Source organism: Corvus kubaryi, unplaced genomic scaffold, assembly GCF_017639235.1.
Source record: "Corvus kubaryi isolate FWS band 111438036 unplaced genomic scaffold, C.kubaryi_AGA036_p1.0 74, whole genome shotgun sequence".
NCBI lineage: Eukaryota > Metazoa > Chordata > Aves > Passeriformes > Corvidae > Corvus > Corvus kubaryi.
Window position 1 is genome coordinate 376,403 of NW_024582061.1, and position 19,977 is coordinate 396,379.

Genomic DNA, 19,977 nt, shown 5'->3' on the forward strand with positions numbered 1-19,977 from the left:
CCAAGAAAAGTGTGATCCAAAGCTGCACTCAATGTGAGATAAATGCCTCGGCTGTAACCACTGTAACATCATGTTAACATCCTCCATGCTATGCAGATTCCAAAACACAGGATCTTGTCTGGAAAACAGTTCTGTCCTACTGCGAAAGTATTTCCTATTAAATGCTCATGTGTCTATGCTGAAATATCCACCCCAAAGCTCCCAGGGAGCATCTAAAGGGAATCATGCCTCAGCAGCAGCAGCAGGGTGAGTGCTACACACAGATCCAGTGGCCTGTCAAAGCCACAGAAGAGAGATGGTTGTTCTTGATGTCAGTGTCAGTTCTTACAACAGAAATGCTCTCAAGGCCCAAAGGTAACAGAGACGTCACAACTGAGGAACCTTGGTGCAGCCATAAAAGAGAGGAAGTGGTTCTTGGCTGACTCTTTTGGTCTCAGCAGTGTGAGCTAGAGCTGCAGCTCTTGCAGCCAGGCTCATGACCCCAGGCAGTGAATTCAGCGCTTGCAGCACCTCAGCACAGCCATGGCAGTGCAGAGAAAAAACTGGAGTTAGGGCAGGCTTGGTCTTCCAGAAGTGATCACAGGGATACAAGATTGTGACTTTCAATGGCCCAGAAAAAGAAACAAAGAATTAAATACAGCAGAGTTTTCTTTGCATGCAACTGGGCCAAGCATCTCATAAAAGGACAGAGATGGATCTGTTACTCTCTGCCCTTCTTGGTCCCAAGTTAAAGAGAAAATTTCTTTGGTACATGCTGTCATCAAGGCAACAGAAAGTATCTGATGGGGTCTGAATCACACATATGGCAGATACCTGGAATGTAGCTTTGGAAGAGGCATTGATATGGTACAGAGATAAAGGCAGGCTGGCTGGCTGTGAGGAAAAGTAACAGCAGTGGGAATATACGGAAATGAAGAGAGAGAGTAATGAACTGAAACAGCTTGAGATGTACACCACCCTATGCAGCCATCAGGGAGGGAGAGCACTTTCTTTATGGAAACAAAAATACCATGCATCTATGTACATCTAGAGTGGTTCTGTCAATAATTACACCTAGACAGAGCAAAAGCATATACTGGTGTGCTATTTTTTGTTACGTGTTACTTCTCCTAAAAAAGTATTGTGTACCTTTCAGAACAGGTTGCAATAAAGTTAAATTAAATTTGTTTCAATTTATTAAATCATAAATATTCCAGTAATCTAGATAGACCAAGATATGCATTTTTAGAATGACCTGAACTAAAGGTCCTTCTTTTAAAGTTTTGCTTTCTAACTACCTTTTTTTAACGCAATTGTAATGCTAGAAGGTGTTCTAACAGCCTAGAGAAAGATTCAATATGTTACAACCATGCACTGCATCACAGAATTGAGCTATCTTACTCCTTCATTTATTAATGTCCTAGGTTACAATGTAAGATGTAACCAAAAGCATGCATTCTATTATCATCTTCGCAAGCTGTTAAAGCAGGTGAGGCAGTGTTTGTTATCTCCTACCATGACTCATCCCTGATAACTCCCTCTGGGAGCTATCTCTGTTTAATGGGCAATCAAGGACCCACATGACCCACAGAATTACATCAGCCCATTGTGAGATGCTCCACTCAGGGGGAGGAGCCAAGCATTCCCACCTGGATATAGTCTGGGGTTTGGAACAGCACAAGCAGCCCTTTCCTATGGGACCTTCAGAGGACAAGAGCTACACTACTGGACCTTCAGGTGAAGACCAAACCATTCTACAGGATCACTGCTTCAACAGGCCCACTTCATCTGGACTGCTACCACCACCCTGACTAGGACCTAGGATACACCCTGACAACCTGTGTGTCAGGTTGTATCCGGATTCTGTCAGTGTTCTTATACTATTGCATTTATTTTAATTTTCCTATATAAGTTATAATTCTGACTTGTGATCTCCCACTGGTTTGTTTTCAAACTAGCACAATTAATTAAAAAAATAGAAACCAAACAGGAAAAATTAAACTGTAATACATTTGACAAAGATGAATGAATTTGAAGATAGTTTCATGTTGGAGGCCAAACTCCAATGAGCTGCTGCCTTCACCAATAAAAACTCTGCATGGTCATTCTATGAGGCCCATGATAGCAATTTATCTTCAGGGAAAGCTGTACCTTGTAGACTGTCAGTCAGTGGAAGCACCTGTGTTCATTTACTGGTAAAGATGCCTCACACTCTCTGCAGAACAGAGTTCTTTTCCCAGGCAGGGAATGCTCCTGTGGAGGTTAGGTGGGAAGGCTTCTAGGCAGATAGAGAAATCCATATAGAAGTGGATCACAGCCCTTCACCAAAAAATTAATGAATAAAATGAAGAAAAACAGTAACACTTTAAATTAATGATACCAAATGAATAAGCTTTTAATGACCCAAGTTAAATTCCAAAAATGTCAAATTGAGAAATACATTAGAAGTATTAAAATAAACTGAACTGTGTAACGACCACTGCTTCCTGATAAATAGCAGTGACTGATAACTGTAAACATGACAGAGCAGTAAAATAATAACCTTTAGTATGTGAAAGTTATAAGGGCATTTTTGACAGTTGTAATCACCAATTCTGATAAAGAAATACCCTTTCCATAGTAAATAGCTCTTGGTTGGAACCATCTATTTAATGCTAGTAGGAATATAGAAAGTGAAATTGTCTTCAAGAATTGATTCTGCGTGATGAGTGTTGTAGCAGTTTGGTTTAAAATGTGCATTTCCACACCTGATGTAGAACAAAGTGGAGCACTGCTTGGCATTTTGAATATAAGCAATAAATCCATACAAACAATTTATTAGTTCCAATAAAACCAAAGGGTATAGAATTATTCAAAATTAAGTCCACTCTGTTGTAAGCATAATTTGTTCTTCAGGATAATTTCAAATGTTGTCCTATTTTCCTTAGACAGAGAAAACAAGAACCAGTCATCATTTGCACTTTTTGGGTTAGAAATCTTCTCCCCAGATTGTTGTAGCTTTTTTATTTCCATTTCTACCCATTACCATTAAGGGATTAAAAATGATGAAGGCTTAAAATTTCTTTAAACTGCTTTCAAATTCTCAGTCATTGGGACATAAAATGATTTTCTAAAATGCAAATTTAAAGATGAAAAACACTGAAAAATGGCAACAAGACCCACAGGAAACCTGCTGCATATACTGAGGAGACATTACAATTCAGATGTATTTTCTCACTAATTCACAACTTGTCTTAAAACCAAGGAACTGGAAATCTTAATAAAAAGAAATCAAGCTAAAAATGGTAGATACCTTTTGAGACAGCAAGGTAGCTAAGCATGTTCCTAAGTCTACAGCACATAAAACTTAATGCACTGGAAATTCCTAAGTATTTTACTGGCTATGGTCTATGGGATGGGTGGTTAATATCAGTTGCCATTAACACTTTTTGTGATCAGGACTCACTGTCACCTGACACAGATACCAGCTTTCTCTCCTTTTACTGGTGGAATCACACCAACTTGTCGCGGCTGAGCTTGTAACTAAAACCATCAGGGTACAGACCTTTTCTTAAAAATATCTTCATCATCTCTGTCCATGAGAACTATTCTGCCACCCCAGCTTGTCTCACATCACTGGCAGATTTGCTAAACACATTCCTTTTCCCCCTCTCATCTACGACTTCAGAACAACAGAGCTGAGGCAAAGAAAGATACAAATCTGCTAACTTTTGCAAGCTATTTTTGGAAGGTTGGAGAAGGAAACTGAAAACTATGTAATACTGCATTTAGCTTACGTGCAATATTTGTTTGAAGTCAAATTCAGGAGCCTGGGAAGGCATGCTAGAGGCTCTCACGCAAACACAGGATTAGATGGGAAGATTGTTAAGTTTTTGGCTAAGTGGGGGAAATGGAGGGAAGGAATTCCTTGTGAGAAGTAGTCTTAAGTAAGTAAAATCTTATTAAACAAATGCCAGATTTTCACCATACTTTACACATTATTCTGTGCACCTCTAGAGATGACAGACAATCAACTCAGAAACTGGAAGTCCATCTCACATGGGAGAGAGCAGGGGGCACTTGCTGCGTGTCTGGGCAAACATCTTTGAACCTCAGAGATCCATCAACCAGATCAGTGGTGGTCAGAGCCTTTGCAGGGTATTTGTTTCCCTATTTCCTCCAGTTATTAATGTCTTTTAAAGGACCATGATGACTGAGTGAGTCCAAATACCAGCCTGTGCCAAGCATGCTGGTGCTGGCTGCAGGGCCAGTCCTTGTGCCCCTTGAGCCATGCCATGGGGTGGGAGGCAGAGCTAAGTAAGGTCACCCACTATTGTGAGACTGAAAGGCACAATTGTGCGAAGGTAACATTTCATCTGATTTTTTAATTTTCATTTTTTCAGTTTTCATTGCCCTTCAGAGGATGGGATAACGAAAAACTGAGAAGAAATCTTGTTGATGTGTATAATTATCTGCAGGCATGGGTCAGAGCACAGACCGGGCTGTGCTCCATGGTGCCCAGTGACAGGACGAGAAGCCATTCGCAGAAACTGATGCCCAGGAAGTTCCACCTGAACATGAGGAAGAACTTCTTTACCAGAAAGGTAACAGAACAGAACTGAACAGATTACCCAGGGAGGCTGTGGAATCTCCTTCTCTGGAGAGATTCAAAAGCCATCTGACCACAATCCTCAGTAACGTGCTCTGGCATAGAAGCCAACAGAAAAAATTTCACTCAAAAACTGAACTGTAAGTCAACATACGCCATCTTACCTTCCAAATGTTCTGTTGTAACCAGTCCTAGTGCTACCATGAAGGCAATTTTCTAAGGAAAAAATAAACAGGTTAGATTTTCTACTCTAATAATCATGGTAAGAAAATAAATAAAATTAGCATTGACAGAATAAACCCAGTGAAAGTCTCTTAGAAATGTATCTTATTTGATTGCAAAGTAATGTGAAGAACTTTAACTGAAGATTTGCTTCAGATACGCCTGGTTCTCCTTGTATGACTATATAAACTCTAGCAGTTCAAAGACTTTTGAAGCCAATGCTCAATGACTACTGATCTTACACAGCACATGACCGCTATTCAGTCAATTTAATCTATTCAATTTCACATTGCTAGCTGGATTGTTACTCCATTCTTTAATGAAGTAATTGTGTATTATTATTACGATCTGGACATGGCACTGCTTTTATAGGATATGAGCAAGCTGTATGAAGGGCAACAAGTATGAACTGTACAACACTAAACAAGACATCAGAAACATATTGAAAGTCCCCTCCCCTCAAAAAAAAATTTAGAAATTTCTCTTCCCAAGATAAAAAAATAACATCATGTGCATGGATTGTGAAGATATATACTGATCCAACATTTTTCCTCAATAGGGAGTGAACAAACATCTCCCACGGATGCTGGTGAATTCATTTTAAGTGAGGAATCGATCTAAAATATTACTCACAACTCATCTAAACTATATATGCACAAAACATATCTTCATACTAAAAAATCTCCAAAACATGCTGATGCAGTTATAGGACAAGTATTAGAGCAGATTTTAAATTTACTGTCAGTGATTTCTCACTGGAAAATTTTTCCTTGCAGAAAGGTTTTGCTGAAGTTTTTCTTGCATGTTTTTGATGAAAACTGAAATTACGCTGTGTTGTTCCAAGCCCAGACTGAACAGAACTCTTTGGTTTTCGGTCACATTTGCGGTACTTGTGGGGCTTTGGGGGCCTCCACTTTCTGCTCTGCTGAACAATCTTGTTGGATCAGGTTACCCAAGGGGTATTTTCATGAGGTTCATTTCCACAGGAGAGAAAATCTGACTACAAAACTCAAGCTCTTGGGAAATCCAAGCAAGCAAAGCCCACAATCCAAGTCTGAGGAAGTGTACAAAGACCATAGGAAGATGCAATTATTGTACCCCAAATAAAATGTTTAGATTTAGGTCAAACTAAAACACGGTGTTTAAGCAGCAGAAGGTCAAAACGTTCTGTTTCATTCAAAGAGTGTCAGGAGAACATTTCAACACTTTCAAGTCAAAGTTAGTCTGACTTTCTTGTTTTGTGAAAAGCCTGATGAGTCAACATTTCATTTCAGTTCAGGATAAAATCAACTAGTAAGTCACCAGAACTACAATTTCCTTTGCAATTCTGACTTTCACTTAGTGAAATTGTGAAAGCAAAAACATCCTCATTTTGTAGATGAAAAGATCTAACTCTTGGGTAATCAGAGGGTCAGGATTGGACATCTCTACCACTCGTGTCTGTGAAAATACCTTTGTCAAACAGGTGAACTAACACCCACATAAGACAGGAATATTTCCTTTCCACAGCCTCGGGAGACTCCCACTCTCCGGGTAGATTAAAAAATGGTGGTGTAGAATTTCTTCACTGGCAGTTTCGATATATTCACACTGTATTTCTGCCTTCCATATCTGTGATAATTACACATGTGTTCATTAGCATGTCAGACCTTGATTTCAGTAGTTTTCACTCCTTATATGCCTCAAACACCAGCCAGGGACAGTGGTAGCCCCACACCTGAAGGAAAATCTTTTTTATTTGATCCACTGTGCAGATCTGAGAAGAAAATTAGTCAACTGCTTAGAATTACAAGCTTCATCTCAGCCCCATCAAAAAGTAATGGTGGCAGGATACTTCTCAGCACTGTGAGCAAAAGTAAGAACAACATTTAGGGATAGAACCAGAAATCTGGAATGGTTAATGCGTGTTTTCCTAATGGAGTGCAGAATTCCTGCATTACCCCAACATTGAACTGTAGGGAAAGCACACATTTTCTCATGCCTCAACTGAAACTATTTGTGTACTGGAATGTTTGCTAAACAATTTCCTCTCTTCGTGCTGAAATTGTTTTAATACGTATCTAACCAAATGTAATGACAACATACTTAAAATATGAAGAGCCATCACAAGTGGACTTGATAATTATCTCATGATTAAACACAGGAAGTTTTAGCTACTATACAGATTTGAAAGATGGTTCCTTTTTAAAAATCCCAGTTCAACCTGTATTCTTTTTAGCAAGCATATTATATTAACAGGCTATTTGTTTTTATGGGTTTTGCTATTTCACACCCCAGTAGCTCATTGGATTCAACTCAAATTCTGACTTCCACTGCAAAACCTTCCTTTCAAATGTCACAGAGTTTCTCCTCTGTGCAGGAAGCTGCAAAACCAAGACTTCATTTTCTCCAGATTTGCAATCCAGGCCTAACATTAGCATTTAGTTCACAGTTGCCGTATGTCTCTCTTGTACTTCTTAGGAGGGATTAGAACATCAGTAACTAAATAACCAGTACTTATGGCAGTAATTTTATTTTTAGATTAAAAAATTTTAGAATGAAAATGTTGCCAGATAGTTTGCTAATATGAATTTTTAAATGAGTAAAAGGTTTTTCGGCAGAATTCTGTTTCTTTATGTGTTGAACTCAGGTCTCTTCAAGAAAAAAAGATTAACACCCCTTGCCCCCTCCCAAACAAAAACTCCCCAAACAAACCAACCCAAAAAACAACATCCAGAGATTTTCTCCCCAGAGGAGCAGCTCCCTTTTGTAATTCCTCTATTTCTGTACAGACATTCCTCCATTTCTTCTCCCTGGTGGGAGAAGGCCCATTACTGGATCCATCATCATTGTCCTCCATGTCCAGCTGAGCCCTGCTGATGGGAATGAGTTGGTGGCCTCCTCCTCCTCAGTCCATGACCAGCTTCAGGACTTACCAGCAGAATAACCAAGCCAGGAACTAAAGACAGTAATTATCCTCACTCTGTTCTGGTACACTCCATAACTGCATGTTGGATTCCTGGCTACTGATAAGTCTGGTTATTTCTGGTTAACTTGTTTCAAATTGTCAGTGTAATTTGTTAAATCCCAGTCTCTCCCAACTAAGTTCTGTACAGAGCCCTGTTGGAGTTCCTGCCTCAGTTTTGTGCTTTGAAGATAAATAAAAGTGAGAAGTGCATTGAGGGCCTATTTTCTTTTAAAAAATACCATGTTGTCTTTCCTTCAAATTTAATCATCTGCTTAAAAGCCATGAGTGCTTTTAGAAATACACAGTATGTCTTTTCATGAAGCAAAACAAAGATTTTCACAAAAGCATTTCATTTTGTAATTACATGTTCTATTTATGTCATTACATGTATTTATACTAATTATGCTGTTAGTTCTAATTACACTAATTGCATAAATACATGATAATCAACTAACGTTTACTTTCAAAGAACAAAAGAAATTAACTCTAGACCTACCTAGTTATGGCTGTGCAACAAATCTATGAAAATAAAAGAACTGTCATACTTTAGGGCACAGTGTCAGCACCCTACCCAGAAAATAAAGGTTTTTGAGACCTCCAGTAAACAGGGTAGGAACAGTGTCTGTGGTTAGAATAAGGTTGTAGAGATACTCTAGTTAGCAATGTAATGAAAATCTCTTACATTTATGAATCCAATACCAAAAGTGTGGCCAGTCCCATTGCCTCTTCCTGCATCTTTCTGGAAGACTTTTATTCAATATTTTTTCCATGGGGATAAGTTACAGGCAAAGAAAAATTATTGTTTTTTCCTAGCATTCTGTTTCTAAGCAGGGCCTACTGCCATTTGTGCCTGTGAGGCGCTACAAAATAAATTTTTGGAAATAATCTGCCTAAACAAAACAGGACTCTATAGTCCCATCCTTCAGTGGTAATGAAGATTCATGTAAGTGTTTCAGATTTAAAACCTGGGAGGTTTCCCAACTGTAGTTCTGCAGAGCTTCTACATAGAGCTGTGATATTTTGGGCTAAAATATTTATCCTTAACACTGTTTTAACTATATGAACCTCTTAAAATGGTAAAACAAATGACCACCCATGTGCCTCAAATAACATACATTTATATTGTATTAATCCTCTTAAAACTACGGCTCCAAGGATGCTTTCATGCCACACATTTATTAGACTAGTGAGGTTAAGATTTCATAGGAGCTGAGCATTTCCACAAAAGAAGTCAATTTGGTTTGTATAACTTCTCAAATTGCCCTAAAATTACAACCAATCTAATGTGAACATATCTAGCCAAAACCCAAAATATCTATTAGAGAGACCCCATTTCTACAAGGACTTGCACTTTATATTTCTAGTTTAAATCAAAAGTATAATTCCCGAAAGAGATTTAGTCTTATTACCTGCTTTCTATTCTTACTCAATTTAAAGGATTTTAATGTATTTCAGACTAGAATCTGTGTACATGTGGGAAGACATGTACACAGCAAATGCAGGAAACTATTAATACAATATAAAAATTGCAAGATTCATTACAAAGAAGATGTTAAAAGCTCAGTTTGAAAAAGAAATGTTAATTCCACCTCATACGCAGCCTCTAAATCCGATGCTATATGTTTGATAACATGAAAGAAAATAGCTTAAGCTTGTACACACCTTTCACAAGAAATCCAGCTACAGCCACAAGGTGCCTAGATTATTATGAGACCTCTAAGTATTACGAGACCTTAAAGTCTTATATTTTGTGACAGTGGAAGATTTGAATGATGCAAACCAAACTTATCAGGGCACTCACTGGCAGGAAAACCACCCTGATTGCAGAGATTGGGAGGAGAGATGAACAGCTGGCAGAACGATAAGCACGAATAAAGTAATCGTGTATGCATACAGAAGAATGTTTAGATTTAGCCCCTATAACAACCATATTGTAGCTCATTTATTAAACATCAAAAATAAAAAAAAATCACCTCTGGATTTTGCTCCTTTTTCTTTTTGGTAGCAGGCAGTCCCTGAGCTGACTCTTCAGGAGGTTTCTTTGTCTCCACTTTACTTTCTGTCTGGGTTTGGATTTGAGGTTGAATAATGATAACCTAAAAGACAATGTACAAATCAGAGAATTCACTATACGAAACTGGATTTTTCTGCCTGAAACCTTTGAGTCCTCTTTGAAGGGTTACTTGATACCCTACAATAAGAAATGTAAGTCACAAGTCAAAAGCATAAAACAATAGGATACCTAGGTTTAGGGTCCTAAATCCATATTTAAGTTTCTAAAACTTAATTCTTATTGGTGCATTATAAACCTACTGCAGCCTAGGTCACTTGATCAGTGCCTCTGAAAATTAGGACACTTTCTGTTTAGAGGACTTGTGAAGGTGGCTGAGCAGCCATGCTTTAGCACTTGTGGTGTCAGTGATTTTAAGGTCTCTCCTTTGATTTTATTTTGTATACAAGTAGAAGAGATGGGATTACTAAACATTCAAACCCAGTCTGATCTCAGTTGTATGAGTGTTATTTCAGAGTAAGTACGTGGGAATGGGAAAGAAGGTACTGTGTGACAGGTACTCCTCATTCAACTGAGATCAGACTTCAGTCCTCAGCCTTTACATGTTATAAGCAGTGGATGTCCAGTTTTCTGTAAACTAAATAAACTATATGTGTTTTAAATTAAAATTAGGTCTTGTTTAGAACCTATAGGAATTAGGACACAGATCTCATACACACATTTATGGTAGTATATCCAGTTGCTCATATTTGAATTACCACATGAAGATTTACACAATGTAGGTCACATTCTCTAGAAGCTAATAAATTAAAAGGAATGAATGACAATTTCTGCCCAGAGAACTACACATGTGACTTCATACCTATAATCAAAAGGACTGCGGAAGCTTCAAAAGGACTTCCCAAGGACTATCACCTTCTAGATAAAGACTATTAGATTTGAACACTGGGCCTTTTCCATCTATTTTATTGTTCATTTTCAGTCAATGTCATTTAAGTGTTAGATACATTTCTCAACTCAGTCATTCTAGAAGATTCAAGAGCATAAAAAGAGATGGTTTTCTGAGCCAGCAGCCATTTTAAGTAAGAGAAAAATAATTTATGTCGAAGAAGTGGGGAAGAGATGTCTGCTTTTATTTACCTCAAAAGCCAGCCCACATCTTGTATTTTTTTAGCACTGTATGACAAGCTGTGCTGCCAACAAGACCAAAAGTAGCAGAATCCCAGTAGTAAATTACAGTGAATGTCTGCTGGGTACATTGGCAGCCTGTATGGAATCTGTCTCTGGTATAAGAGTGGTGAAGTTCTTGCATTCCAATGCTAAAAGCAGTACAAAGATGAAACAAGTAATTCATAGCTTGAATTTTTTCTTTCTACTGATTCATCTCCTGGTCATTTCTGAAACTCTGAGCTCTCATTTCATTTGGTCTTCTCCTGGAAGAGCAGAAGGGAATCTCTGATTATTTTATGTACTCCATGGAGTCAGTCAATAGAACTAGTATCACTGTATCATTGAAGAAGGAGTCCATAGGAAATTTGAGACTGTACAGAATTCAGGGATTTTATTAGTGAGGATTGGCTTAAGGAAAGAGAAGTTCATATGGTCCTGCTAATGTCAGTCTACATAATAATGTGTTTTGTTCCCTCTAAAAAACAGGCTTGCACACAGATAAAAGTCTACTAGCCTCTATGTGTCCCTGTAAAATTTTTCCCATTGCTTTCTGACTATTTTCTCTGAGAAGAACCACTAACATCACTGCACAGGGCTGTGCACTCCCAGGGGAATATTCTGCTCATACTTGCAGCACAGCTCCTGCATTTGCTACCTGTCTTGGAGTGACTTTATGATGCATATCCCCTATCGCTGCTCTATGCCCAGAAATTAATTTTGTGCCTTTCTGCGCCTTTAAACTGAGCCTGAGGGGGGGGGAGAGGAAAAAAAAACCGAGCAAGCTTTTCAAGCAATTGTTTCAAGGACACAGCACAGTGCAGCGGCAAGAGGAGCAGGGGAAGTACCCTTCTTGCTTTTCAGCCAGTTTTTCAGCTCTTTTTTTATCCTGGGGGAGATGGAGAGTTGAACTTTGTTTTCCCAGGACTTTGGTTTTATCCCTTCTTCTTTTTTGGACTGTTTCAACATCAGAACACATAGGGAGAATTATTCATCAAGGCTCCAGAGGTGGGCCCACCAGGACCCAGCTCCAAGGAGGGGGAGAGAGACTACGGAAGGACTCCGAAATTTTCCTAGGTTTCTCTCCACAGTGAGAGGTTTTATTATTTAGCATTATTAACCTTTTCCTGTGTGTTTGTTAAATAAATAGTTTTTATCTCTTTCACTTTCCTCCGAGGAAAATTTCTCTTTTCCCGAACCTGGTGGGGGAGGGGTGGTTGTGACCTGCCTTCTATCAGAGGATATTTTTCCTCCAAATTTGTCCAAACTGGCACACTACCCAAGGAACTCACCTTGCTGTCGGCACTGATGAGAAGCGGTTGCACTTTAATGCTGTCGTTGACCACTGAGACTGTGGCACTGGTGCTGATCGGAGCTGCATTGCTGGGGGAGGTGGAAATGATGGCATAGGCCACACCAGCACCACTCAGAGGGGATGAAAGAGCTGCGGGGTCGGTGACACTTTGTGACTGGCTGTTGGGTGTCTGTACATGGTTGACGGTGTTGTTGGCAGTTGGGAGGGCAGGGCTAGGGTTTTTGATGCTTACTATGGTTGCCTTCTGGAAGGTGGGAGGCTGCTTGGAAGGTTGGTCTCTGCATGGGGAGATTGGGAGGCTGTCTGGAATCAGGGTCTTTGGCCTAACCTACAAACAGAGAGTCAGGAGTTATTAGGCACATGAACAAACACTGCACACATGCATTTGTCCAGTAGAATCTCTAATCGCATTAACCACGGACCAGAAGCATCTAGAAAAACCAAATGTAGCAACTGCAAGTAGCCAACCATTAATTTACTTCTACATATATTCCCAGCACTTCTCAGGTCATTTTGAAGTTCTTAAATCACTGCAGTGCTAAACAATAAGGGAAGAGAAAGTTAAATCCTCATTTTGATTAGCACACATCCATACAAATGCTAGTCAAGTCACATCCAGTTCTCAGTAGGGATGTGTAAGCCAAAGCCTTTGCAAAGAATGGAAAATCCATGCAATAATTTCCTGTTTTGAAGGACACAACACTCTTGTTATGAATTAAGGAGTGGGCGCTGAATCATTAAGGGTGTTGTGTGGGAAAGCATTTACAGGGACAGTAAAGCATATGCCTTTATACTGGTGGATTGGTCAATGAACATCCTCAGATGTTTAAGACATCAAATGGAGAGGAGATCAGTCACACAATCACTTAGCTTACAAAAAATAAATAAAATAAAGAGAGGGATACAAGAAACCCAAAACCATCAAACATCATATTTTGTTGCAGTAATTAAAGAGCTAATTTGCAGCTGCAGGTGGATGCAGGAGGAACTTCCATGAATGGAAGAGGACACTTTGCCCAGCTTTGCAACAGCTGTGACTGTACCCAGAGCCATGAATGATAGCTGCAATCAATTGTTTTCAGCTAATGTGATGTGTTTCCAGTGGTGTAATTAACGTCACCCTGTCAGTATGGCTCTGCCTTAACAACATCTTAAGTACAGTTCCAGGATTGAAAATAAATAATTTAAACTGCTTCACATGGAGTTAATTTCACTCCCAGCTTACTTGTTAACACAGCCAGATAAAACAGTCAGTTCCCTCTGTGCTTATTTAGTCCTGTCACTTCTCACACCTTCCATATTGTGAAACAAAATGACAAGTTCTAACAGACAGACATGGGAAACAGCTGTCTGTGTCACCACGCTGGAGTCTACAGGAGCCTTTCAAATGGCACGAACTTCAATCTTGAGCCTAAGTAAGCAAGTTAATGAAAATGCAGTGATTTACTGATCTGCAGAAAACCATCTCTCAAGGCTGGCCATCATTCTGTATCGTGTCAAGAAGGAACCGTACCATTTGTCCCCAAAGCAAATACTAAGTGCAGCAACACACATGTTGTGAGCTCTTTGTGTCTCGGTAACTTGTCCCTCAAATGTTGGCAGGACCCCAACACCCATGAGCTGTGCAAACGGTTATCAGACAACAGTTCTGCTTGGGACATTCACATTTCCAGCAGTTATGGTAGATGGAAAGGTAAAGAGGAGGTTTGCCCAAGGTCCTGCAGACTTGTACCAGAGCCAGGAAGCCACTGTGTTCAGCTCACAGCTTTGAGGTGACACTGGAAAGCCTCAGAGACCTGCTGTGAAATGATGCAAAACTACACAGAACGCCAACAAACCATAGTCAAAATACTCTGAATGTAACTAAACGGTTCTTTGCTCATTTTCTTTATGGAATCACTTTGTGTAACGATTATCTGATTGACTTAGTTAAGATACCACACAAATACCTTGGTCAAGTAGTTTAAGGGAGGACTCTGTAATTAGCTTCATATCCATGATTAGTTAATGGTCTTATTTTCAAAAGTAGTGCACAAAGCACTGGTTTAAACCAATCAGTTCAGGAGTTTTTCTAGACAAAAACTGTCATGTAGTCTACCAGGATCTACTGTATCTGTCACTCTTAATTGCACTTTTATATTTAATCAAAAACCTAATTAAAATTAAGTGCCTATATATATTCCAGCTATATAATTATCTTTTCTACTGCATTTATAGCATTTATATATATATATATATATATATAGACTGTCAGATGTAATACCTCAATGAATCCTATACACACCGATAATACACATCCTGCAAGTTGTGGATGAACACATATTACTTTGCTATAAAATAAGCTCTTCCTGCATAGACAATTAAACAAACTTAATTTTCCAAAACACTAAATTCTTTATAAAGTGCTGCATGCTGAAATTATCTGATAGGACTTACCAAACTGGTACAGCACAGAACATATGCTGGGCACTATCTGCCACCGTGTGATACAGAGGAGGAATAGCTGTTTTCACGGGCTAAGCTTCTGCAAACTCCCTGCCAAGTTCACCCAACCTTGGGAGACCATATTTATCTCCAATTACAGAACAATAAAAAGGGTTGATTACAGAAACAAAAGTTTCAGGTGCTCCTGAGTTAGAGCTAAAATAATTTAAAGAGAAAATAACATTTATTTCTAGGGCCTGCAAGGATGAATCCAAAACACAAAGGAAATGTAAAAGCCCCTTGTGCTCCAACACCTATGAATGTTGCCCTCGGGATATAAACACTAAGCGCAAACATTAATAAACAGCTACATGAAAGACCTTTGACAGAGTGTCACCTAAAACCCTAAACTGCTACAGTAATTTGTGAAGATAAATGGTGTCAGCTAGTAAGAGAAAATATAAGAAGGAAAAAGGTAGCATAAATTCCTTTTCCTCACAGCAAAACTGTAGCTTAAATTTGGGAGATGAAAGTAGGACAGTGGCACTAGCAAAAGTTTGGAAGCTGACAATCACTGAAGAAGAGGTAGAATAAAACTAGGGCAGGACAGGGACTGCACTGCACATGCACAGTATCAAAGAGTAATTTTCTACTGAAAGTAGCACAGGCTGGATGGCACCAGTCCCTGTCACAAGAGCCACAGAAATAAAAGGCACCAAAGTTCAGCAAAGAAGAAAAAAGAAAGAAAAAGAGACAGCCCGTATGTTACCAAGAGAACACTTCAACTGTTGGTGAATGCTGCAAGTAACAAACAATTCTCTGTAGCTCAACCCTTCTTTCCCCAAGTATCTTTCATTTAACTTCTGACAGCTGTCAAAACAGAATGTGATACTACCAGGGCTCAAAATGCAAAAGAGAGAGCTGCTTCTTGAATATAATGATTTCCTAAGCCCGTGTTATTCTTGAGTTTCCTCAATACCCACAATGACAGAAACATCTAATTTCCTGTGGCAGTGTTCAGACTGGTACTTCTCAGATAGCTGCAGGTGAGCACACTTTTCAAGGAGATATTCTCAAACCTGAGCATTCACTAGGTGGGGGCTGTCTGCTTTTCAGAGAGGGAAATAAGAGACCCCAATCCTGTGACATGTACAGAGTGCTCTTTTGTTCAACAACCTCTAATTTAATATATTTTAAAGACTTTCAGATCAGGAAAGAATTAGCTCCTGTGACTAACATGATTTCTTGTATATCCCGTATTATTAAGCTCCATCCAGATGTCCCTATATGAAGCTCAAAGGCTTCTAATTCACCAAAATGTCATTCAAGCTCTCAAGAGCACAAATCACTGAATACTGCAGAGGTGAATGAATTGCTGAGTGGTGGAGGTAGAAGAGCCTGCTGTGTGTCACCACTGACAAAGGCAAATGTGATCATGGGCAACCTGTTTCCTGAGGTACATCCCACCAGGTGAGCCACTCACCTGTTGTAGTAAAGAAAAATAAGATAAGAAAGAAAACCTCTTACAAAAGAAGTCCTCAAGATCCAACCCAAACAAGTATGGGGGAAAAGGAGAAGGGAAGAAAATCACACAATTCCTCCAATCTCTGTGGGCAATCCTATGTAGTCCTAAAGAACAGAATTTAATTAGAACAGTTACATCTGTGCTGATCTGCAGGTGTTATGAGAATTTTTAAGGGCATTTCTGGTAAATGTGTTCTCCTTCAAGCCTATAGGATAGAAGGGAAGTTAACAAGCATACCTCAATTACAAACCCAAAAGGGATCACTGTGATCCTCCAGTTCACAGGCCGTATAATTTCTCCCAGAAACTGAAGACTGATTTTAAAAGAAAATACTAAAGACTTCTTAATGATGAGCTCCAGTAAATTGTTAAAATGGTTTTTTATGCTCATGACTGGCATTTTATTGCAAGGCTGAATTTGCTTAACTTCAGCTTCCAGTCCCTGGATCTTGTTATAGCTCTGTCAGCAACACTGAAGAGCCCTCCCCTTCCCCTGTATCAGATATCAGCTGGATCATGCTCAGCATCCATCAGCCCTTCATACTGGCAGGGCTGATCTGTATGAAAATAAGTTTTTCAGCTCAACACAATATCACATTGCCTTTGAGAGAAAGACCATTATTCACACTTTATTTTCACTTCACCCTTGTACTCAGAGCTTAAAAACAAAAACTCAAAATGGATTTGGCACAATTCATATGTCACATAGACAAAGTGCTGGGAGCAGCAGACAGAGCTTTCATTCTTGAAAAGCTTTAGAGGATCACACAGAAAATGTTAGCAATGGCTGATAAAATGAATGCAATATGGGGTAATTATATCCTTCACCAGAGCGAACAGATGCACATTTACTTCAGTAAAGCTGTGTCTATTTATGCCAGCTGAGGACCAACTCTCTCCCTCTTCTTTTTTAATCAATAAAAATTATGCAAAAAAAAAGGTTTAGCATAACTTTACAGCAATGACACTCCCTGAAATCCAGGTTGCCCCGCTCACTCAAACACAAGTATTTGCAGCTTGGTTCATTTTTAGTTCCTTTCCCAATAAGCTCCTATTATTGTCAGCCTGGTCTAAGACCACAGTCAAAATCAAAATAAACACTATTTTCTTCCCACAGGGGGAAGATTTCTTTCTTTTCTTTCTTCCCTTTGATGGGGCTACACAAAAAAGAAGTTACTCTTCATTGTGGAAAGCCCAGGCAAGATGACCCAGATCAGTGAATCCTATGTTCACATACAACATAACTCTCTCTTTAGCATATCCCTGGAATACTAGCCTGGGAACCTAAAGAAGGATGGTGTGAAATACAGGGCAAAACCCAAGGAGCTCCTCCAGCCCACATTTCCAATCCTACTACTCTGGATGGAGTAGACCAGGGAAGAAACCTTAATCTGATCAAAACCTATAGCAAAATTGAGCAGACTTCAGCAAGACCAGAACTGCAACGAGCCCCTCAAAACAAACCCTGGTCTCTCAGTTTACATGCAACAAAAGCCAGGAGTCAATCAGCAGTATTTTCACACGTGTTAAAACTGCACACACTCAATTAGGAATTTCCCAGGTGCTGTGTACCTGCCATTATTTGGTATTTCAATTGTTAGTCATGGACAGCTAACTTTAGTGTACAGATGACACGTAGCTAATAGAACTCCTGTGCGGTTTCTAAGAAGGCAAAACAATTGAATTTAGTTTTTCTTCTCCTTCAGCTTTGCCCAATACTACAGAAATGGAAGTTTTGCTGAGAGGGATGTTTGAGTGGGAATCTGCCAGCTCTGCTTTTTGTGGATGTTGCCATAAGGTAGTCAGGTGGGAGTTTTTTATTAAAAATGTTATCAATGTTTTGAACACAAAGCTGTATTTTCACAGGAACTTGACTGACTTTTGCTAATGAATTGTGTATTTTCTGCCTATATTTTCTGGTTTGGCACTGCCACCATTGAATGGATGATTCATTAAGTGGCTCTTTTCCATTTGCAAAGGGGGAAAACTACCATTAAACCAGCAAATAAAAATCAATATTATTCAAAAAAATAAGAACCAGAGGTTGAAGTTGAAAAGGACTTCTGGTTTTTTTTACCTTCTGCACAACAATTCTGTCCTTGAACATTCAGTTATCTTTGGGCCTCTGAGGAAAAAATTTAATCCTTATTGTTTAGGATTACAATGGGAATATAAAAGATAGACTGTGATTATACACACCAGTCAATAACTTACTTCCATTTCCACTCTTCTCAGCATTACAAGTTAGCTTGCTTCTCTCACAGATACTCATCTATGATTAACTTCCTTCAATTTAAAGTGTTCATGAAGCCCTTAGGCACAAATGAGAGAAGACCTGTCTGCTTTCCTCCTGTCCATATACTTCCATAGGCAAGCTCTGGACTAACCCACACAGCTGGCATTCACTGGATTCAAAATCTGGTGTCATATTAAAGACCATGGATATCACTGCTTTGTACTGTCCACCACTTTAAGAGCTTGTCCTGCTTCTAGACAACAATAACATCACATTATGATGATTCGACCAGCCCCTATTAATTTACTAGCCAAAATAAAAAAAGAAAAACAAAAATAATAATAAAAGTAAGGACAAAAATAGTTTCTCTCTGCTGACAGCCTAAGCAACATGGAAACACACAGAATGTTGAGACACCAGGAGATGAAAATGAAGGGTCAGACAGCAGCATAGCTACTTCCTCCAAGCCTTTGCTGAAGTCGTGCAAAGAGAGAAAGCCTTCCTGTCTACCTGTTATTCACCCAGAGTTCTAATGCAAGCTCGTACAACTGGCATTGAGGCTCAGAGACACAGCATAGTCCAGATCCAGGCCAGATGTGGATCAGAAGCCACATCTTTCACATGGATACAAATGGCATCAGTGGAGAGAGGGAAAATTTCTTACCCTCTCATTTGCTGCTACTCCGCAAAGCAGGACTTGACATGGAGTAACATGAGAGTTTTCAATTGGGAAAAAGGCACCATGCCAGGTGTAAAAATGGCTTGAATATTTCCTGAGATTTTCATGGATACTTTAGGATTCTGTGTGAAGACTATCATGGAGAGTTGACTTCTGTGGAGGTCCTTTTCAAAGTGCTTACAACACTGATCAGATCTGAAGGTCTCAAGCATCAGGAACAACCAGTTCTACTTCTCCTTCCCCACCACTCTGAATCAGTTCTCTTGTTAAGAACTGAAAACTGACACCAATAGAAAGGCAGAGGAAACAGAGAGAGGTCCTTTGGAAAAGGTGCATCTGAGTGTAGGCCCCCTTGATCCACCCTACACATTCATCCTTGACCTTACTGCAGAAGACTGGATTTCTTGCCACTGCCAAGCTCTGGCATGCTACCATCCACAGGGAATGTTCTTACGGCACCACCTTAGTCACTCCTTCACCTGTCTTGGCTGCACAGCAGCAGTGTAAAATACATACCTAGAAGGTGCTACAGCAAGCCACTGCCTTTCTCAGAAGCACAGGCAACCTACCAAACATCCACTAGTGTGGAACCGAGACTCCCACAGACTTTTCAATACTATACTGTGTTTCCATCCCAACCTTCAAAGCTCTCCCTGTAAAGACTTAATATGAAAGGCCAAGCTAGCCATGCATCCCTGGTGCAGGGATTCTCTACAACAATGGGGAGGCAGCTGTCTCAACCTTCTTCTCTAAGAATTACGAGCACAAACCTCATCAATTTCTATACTAAATGTTTTCTATAGTGGCATGCAATTAATAGTAGCATGACCATTGAAAATAAGCAAATTGATAAAAAGAAAACCTAAGCAGAATGCTCAGCTGTAT

The 19,977-nt window shown here is 39.5% G+C and overlaps 1 protein-coding gene across 8 annotated transcripts in view; it reads right to left on the reverse strand.

The window, feature by feature from the left end:
- The window catches only part of PHF21B (PHD finger protein 21B), a 181,249-nt gene that overhangs the window by 16,391 nt on the left and 144,881 nt on the right, over positions 1-19,977 (reverse strand). For 5 of the 8 annotated variants that reach the window (XM_042050613.1, XM_042050616.1, XM_042050615.1 and 2 more), the window contains 3 exons: positions 12,207-12,557; positions 9,710-9,832; positions 4,732-4,783 (listed from right to left, as the gene is read on the reverse strand). In XM_042050613.1, coding sequence (XP_041906547.1) covers positions 4,732-4,783; positions 9,710-9,832; positions 12,207-12,557 — 526 coding nt within the window. The remainder of the gene's footprint in view (positions 1-4,731; positions 4,784-9,709; positions 9,833-12,206; positions 12,558-19,977) is intronic. The other 3 variants (XM_042050620.1, XM_042050619.1, XM_042050618.1) reach the window with 2 other exon arrangements.